At 52.8% G+C, this 6,000-nt stretch overlaps 1 protein-coding gene across 4 annotated transcripts in view; it reads right to left on the bottom strand.

Annotated features, from left to right (window-relative positions):
- Positions 1 to 276: 276 nt before the first annotated feature.
- Positions 277 to 6,000, bottom strand: part of KIRREL3 (kirre like nephrin family adhesion molecule 3) — a 782,703-nt gene continuing 776,979 nt past the window's right edge. For all 4 annotated transcript variants that reach the window (XM_075909300.2, XM_075909298.2, XM_075909299.2 and 1 more), the window contains one exon: positions 277 to 2,082. In XM_075909300.2, coding sequence (XP_075765415.1) covers positions 1,639 to 2,082 — 444 coding nt within the window. In that variant the 3' untranslated portion in view covers positions 277 to 1,638. The remainder of the gene's footprint in view (positions 2,083 to 6,000) is intronic.

Genomic DNA, 6,000 nt, shown 5'->3' with positions numbered 1-6,000 from the left:
CACCTGGCACAACGGGGCTTGAGCTCTGCAATAGGAAAGTTAAATGAGAACAACTGTCCAGGCCCGATCCCTAGAGCTAATTCATGAGATTTTCACACTATGAGGGAAAAATACCATACCAAATCTGACCCAGCCACAAACAGCAAGGCCTGACCCGTGGAGACTAACACGCTGAGAAGCACAGAAGCAGTGTGACCTTGGGTGTACATGCCCTCCCGGGATGGACATGTTTATTTCATAGCTTCCAAAGAACCCGAAAGGGACCAGACACAGATGGGCTTGTTACACCTCTTATATTAATCTTCCAGTTGTGCTATCGGGGCAATACACAAGCAGCAGTAAGAAATTGCTCTGGGCTGGCGTGCGGACCCCATGTTGGGAGGGTCCTCTCTGTGACTGTCACACCTAACTCCAGCAAGGACAGTCCTCCAGTGGGCTGTGTCCGCCAACAGTTCCTGGCTTGTGGCAGAGTCCCCCGGTGCATGTGGTCTGCGGTGGAGCAGCTGGGAGGGCCCCTCACGCCGGATCACTCCGCAGACACACTGTAGTATGATGGACACTGAACACCAAACGACAGAAGAAAACCCGATTGAGCAGTGTCAGGGCGCCTATATTACACCAACACCTGGCACGGTTCTGTTGCACGGTCTTAAACGAAGCAACACCCTCTCGGGGTCAGAAACCACGGCGCTGAGTCACGGGATTGCAAGCGACGGGATGGGTGTGTCGGGGGTGTGTGTGTGAGCCGCGGGTGTTCTGGAACGTCCTCTTCCGGCGATACACGGGAAGTTGGGAGGAAGGGCGCCCTGGGGAAGGCCTCTGAGCGGACTCCCTCATCGGCTCCCCAGCGGGCACGCAGTCCCCGTGGGAGGGCTTGCAGAAGAGAGGAAAAGCCAGGTGGTAGAGAGCGGGAGGAACCAACGGGGTGTAGCAGGTGTGGCTCTGTGCAGGATGTGGGGAGGCCTCTGTGCTGCTAGCCCCCCAAGCCAGTGGCCCAACAGGTGCTGAGGGCTCGTGTTAAGTGAAGTACGTGCTGAAAGACCAGAAGGCTCTTGTGAGGAGGGGGACTAGAGGTCTGGTTGGTTCTTGCCCCCCCTCCCCAAAGCACTCCAGAGGGGTTCACTGCGTGCTCCCAGGACTCTTCAGGGCATGCATGGCAGGTGTCTCTCTCCCCAAAGGAGGCACCGAGGAAAACGCCCTGGAAGAGGCTTCTGGTTTCTGGTCGGGGGCTGGGTGCCAAGGTTGCAGCGAGACGTGCCCCTTCCCCCTTCCCACAGCCTCCAGGTCCAGCCTTCGTCATGAAGGAAACAGGTTTGTGCTTGAATTGGTTTGGTCTCGGCTGCCATAGTCTTCCCCCCACAATGGCCCCAAGTAGACATTGCCCAACTGGGCCAAGCAGGAGACTGCAAGTCTTCAGGGAGGACAGAGCTGCCAATGGCACCCCTTCTTCCCCCCGGCACCCCACAGGAGCCATGGGGTGTAGTTCTACTACGGACAAAAGTGCTTTGGAACATAAACTCATTAGAAACGGACTAAAGCTTGGGCCAAGCTCACTTCAGCAGCTCCCACCTGCGGGGGGCTCCTCAGCGTCCCATGTCTTGGTCCCCTGGCCCTCCGTCCCTGCCCACCCCCTGGAGCTCACACGTGTGTCTGCATTCTCCTCTGCAGGGGCCGGCTGGGGTCTGAGTTTTGGGACGAGGACTGGGAGTGGTGGGAGGAGGAGGCCGAGGCCTTGCTGGCCTTGTCGAACTGGACGTAGCCGTCCTGCTTGCCGCTGCTGCTGACGCTGCTGTCGCACTGCGTGTCGAGGAAGGAGCTGCTGTCGCTCATGGAGCCCCGCTGGAACTCCCGCTCGCACAGCTCGATGGAGCTGCTGCCCATGCCCAGCACGAAGCGCTGGCTGTAGTCGTAGAGCCGGTTCTGCCCGCTCAGCGTGGTGTAGATGTTGGTGAAGGACATGCCCGTGGGCACCCGCTGCTTGTTGGCAGGCCTCAGGTCTGGCTGGCAGCCCGAGAGGGAGATGGTGGGGGTGGAGTGGTGGTCCTTGAAGGTATTCACACTGTAGTAGCCATTGGTGGGGTCCTTAAGGGAGAGAGAAATTACTGAGATACACAGTGGCTCTTTGGGGGCCCGTGTCAGGCCTGACATGCTAAATAGAAACCCAGAAAGTGGCATGCAGCATAGCATGGAAAACTAGTAATTTGCTCCTCATTAATATTCTTGTGTGCTGTACATACCGAGATGTGAATAGGTGTTAGAATCATGTCCTAAATATGTGTCTGGAAAACAAGTCAGAAGCCCATTTTGCCCTAGACTGAGGAATGTAGATTTGCAGCTCTGACCAGCTTGGTGTTGGGCCAGGACAATGAAGGCACATTTACATAGAAGGTAAATAAAGTCATGGGGCACATGGCCTTTTATCTATAAACAGGGAGGTCTTCACCTCCAGGGATAAGCAACTGAACCAGCTGATTGCATGCAGTATTATTGTGTTACACAAGCATATTGAGTTTTATGAAAACCTCTAACACAACTGTGATTCAGATCAGTGGCTCTCCACCTTTCCATACTACTGTATCCCTTGCAGGAATCTGATTGGGCATGCCTGCTCCAAGTTTCACCTTATTTAAAAACTATTTGTTTACAAAATCAGCCATAAAATACAAAAATTAAATAAATTTAAATTAATGGAGATTGCCTATTTTCTAGAACTGGAAGGGACCTTGAAAGGTCTTCGAGTCCAGTCTCCTGCCCTGGGACACTGTTACTGAAAAACTGCTGACTTTTTACCATAGAATTCAACTGGAATATAGATATAGTACATTTCAGGGCATGGTCTGTACAGCGGTCAGACAAGTCATCATCTGCATGAAATTTGAGTTTGTTCTGACATTGCTAGTGCTTTTCATGTAGCCTGTTGTAAAACTAGGCAAGTATCCAGATGAGTTGATATACCTGCAGGAGTAGGTTTACCCCCAGTAGAGAACCACTGATTCAGATCATTGTGAAGTGTCTGAATTAACACACTGAGGTATTAGGGATGATCACTGGTTTTATGCTTTAAGGTCTGTGACCAAACAGGGAGAACCAGGAGGGATGGCAGTTATGTATTTGGCTTCAATGTAAATTAAGCAGTGTGGAATCAAAGCAATTTATACATGATTCAACACGGGGTGGGAAGTCAACAGGCGGGGAAGAACAGCCCGTGCTGACTTTGGGAAGACAGCTGGTGTCTATATCCCTGCAGGAGAGAGAACCTTGGTCTGGGGTTACTTTTCAAAGACTGGCCTTTGAAATGTACCTGGACTTTACCGAGACAGGGAAGAGACTCCCATAGTCTCTTAATCACTTGGGGGATTAAAGGGCCTGTGTGTTGGATACGTCAGCCAAGGGGGCTGAAGTCGCTGAGCAGTGAAGATAGGTGGGATGCTGCTCAGGCAGAGGGACACTTGCTGAAGGCAAGGTTTAGCCTCAGAAGTAGGTTTTCCCTTTTCTTTGTTGGTGTGTAAGCCTTTCTATCTTTTCTCCTTCTACTTGACATCACTTACATTGAGGGCTTCTTGTTGTTTTACTTGATAGCAATTCAGAGCTGGGATTGAAATAACCCCTCTTAACCTAAAGAGCTGTGTGTAGGGTCTCTTTTCTGGAGCAGTGAACATAACAAGGTTATGTGTGGGCTATAGCCAGAGGACTGGACATTGCAGGGGCAAATGGCTATGGGGAAATTTGGGACTGAGTGGGGAAGATCTTCATCACTGACCCCTTCTGTCTCGGGCCCCTTCCGTCCAACAGTCTCAGATGGACCGTTTGGCTTCGGATTTCCTCTGGGATCAAGCATCCACATGATTTCCCCCTTTGTGCTATGGCTTCGATCTGCACAGATATTTAGGCACGTCGCTTTTATTGAAACCAAAGAAAATGAGGCACCTAAATACCTTTGGGGGATCTGGCCCTACCTTACTTGATTTATACATTTCAGAATCAAAACAAAGCATTTCTAGGGCTGCATCAGAGAGGTTTCTGGAAAGACCAGTCACAGAGGACCTGGGCTGAGAGCCGGAAAGAGGCCTGCTGGAACAAGGGCAGACCACTGCCTTGCCAAATCATTGGGTTGACATCCTGGATTTATATTCAGGAATCTTGTGACCAGTTTGGGGTGCATTGGGGGAACGTGGCTAAGGTCCTGTTAGTAATACAGCATGGCCCTGCATCCAGGACAACTGCTTTGTAAACAGGCCTGTAGGCAGAGTCTGCCTTGCGGCCTCTTGGCAGGCTGTTCCTGCAGTGCTCGGCCCTACAGTCTGGTCTGAGGTCTGCTGAGCCCTTCCAAACTCACGACATGCTGGCCAGAGAATGGCTGGCAGCCACTGCTGACCTGGCTCTGCTGTAGGGCAAGGAACTGGAGGCAATGGAGCGCTGGGTCACAGACCCTGTTCCTTGAGCCATCCAGAGCCCATGAGGACAGGGATGAGAGGGAGCATTTGGTAACTCTGCAGATGCAAGAAGCTGCAATTGGCCTGGCTTTTTAGCCTGGCCTCACAGCCCATGCAGCTACAGGGTCTGCTCTTGCTGTCATGGATGTCTGCTGAAAGCCCTACCGGCTTTTCCTTGTTCCCCTTTGGCAACCAGAGAGGGAGGGCTCAGGGACCAACAAGGGCTGAGACAGTCATGATGAAGGCCTCTTCTCTGTTGCTATGGAAACAGCTCGGCTAAATATGATACCCTATTTAGTTATTTCCCCCCTCTTGGAAGACAAAGGCAATGATCCCCTTTCCTCGGGTGGGCCAAGCTGAGCGACGGGAGGGGAGGAGGGTCCCATCATGCCAAGAGGGTGGCCAGTGGTAGGATGTGGTTGTCAGGCCCAGGGCCTGGGAGTAGAAAGGCCGAAGCTGGCTCTCAGGGCGCGTCTACACTAGGAACAATTTCGAAATCACGCAAATCAATTTAATTGCTCCCGAAATACAACATCGAAATAGCATATCCTCGAAATTAGAACCTAGACTTGGAGCCCCAGGAAGCACTGGGGAGTAATTCGTTTGACTGACTCTGGGGAGGAGTTATTGCGAAAGAGCGGCACTGGAGCATCCACACGACCGCTATTTCGAGATCACTATTTCGAAATGAGCAGTATTCCCCGACAAAAGCAGGAGTACAGATTGCGAAATAACGGGCTTGGTAGCGTGGATGCTTCGCTTATAAATTCGACCTCAGGGGGGTTATTTTGGAATAAAGAGCAGTGCAAGTTGTTCTAACTAAACGGTCTCTGGCTGCTCCCCTCCCCCTGGGCCTGACTCGCCTTTGCCCTGAGGCTGTTTTAGGCGTCTCTGCCCCTGCGGCTTAAGTCTGCGTGATGCTGCTGCAGTGGTGTAACGGGACCTTAGTGTAAGTGGGGCGCAGGCCTCAATTCTCCAGCCTCCACTCCCCTGCCGCCCGGCTTGGCCCTGACTGTATTTACACCTCCTGCGTGGAGGGCCTGGGGGAGGGGAGGCGGGAGACCATGCCAGGATCGGGTGTGACTCAAGGAGGGGACCCCAGGAAGGTTTGGTGGGAGCCTGATGCTGCCGCTGGAGTGAGTCATTCCCTCTGATTTGGGAGGCCGAGTCATTGGAGAAAGCTTGTACCGATGTGTTTCCCAAGACAACAGCTGGGGCACTTCTGCAGCACACCGGCTGGGAGGCTGGGGTCTGTCCGTGCTGCAAGGGAGGGAGTGCGGACATGCAGCAGCCTGGATGATAAGGTCTGGGCACTGTCCCAACTTCCAACTGAGGGCTTGTGCCCACGACCACCTGTCAGCATCACTTTGGTGGCTCAGGTTTGACTACGCCTGCCCTCCCCAAGAGGAGGCGGCTTTATTGTGTCCTGTCAGCATACAGCAGCTTGCGCTTCCATTTACAGATGGTTGCCTCCAGATTACGGGGGCAGATTTGCAAGCGTTTTGCCCTTACAACTAGGGCCCGGTTTGCAAAGGACAGCTACTCCCAAGCTCTTTGGAAACCCTGG

This window comes from Pelodiscus sinensis, chromosome 25 (genome assembly GCF_052426305.1).
Source record: "Pelodiscus sinensis isolate ZL-2025 chromosome 25, ASM5242630v1, whole genome shotgun sequence".
NCBI classification, from domain to species: Eukaryota; Metazoa; Chordata; order Testudines; family Trionychidae; genus Pelodiscus; species Pelodiscus sinensis.
Note: the sequence above shows the minus strand (reverse complement) of the source record. Positions and strands in the feature narration are given on the sequence as shown.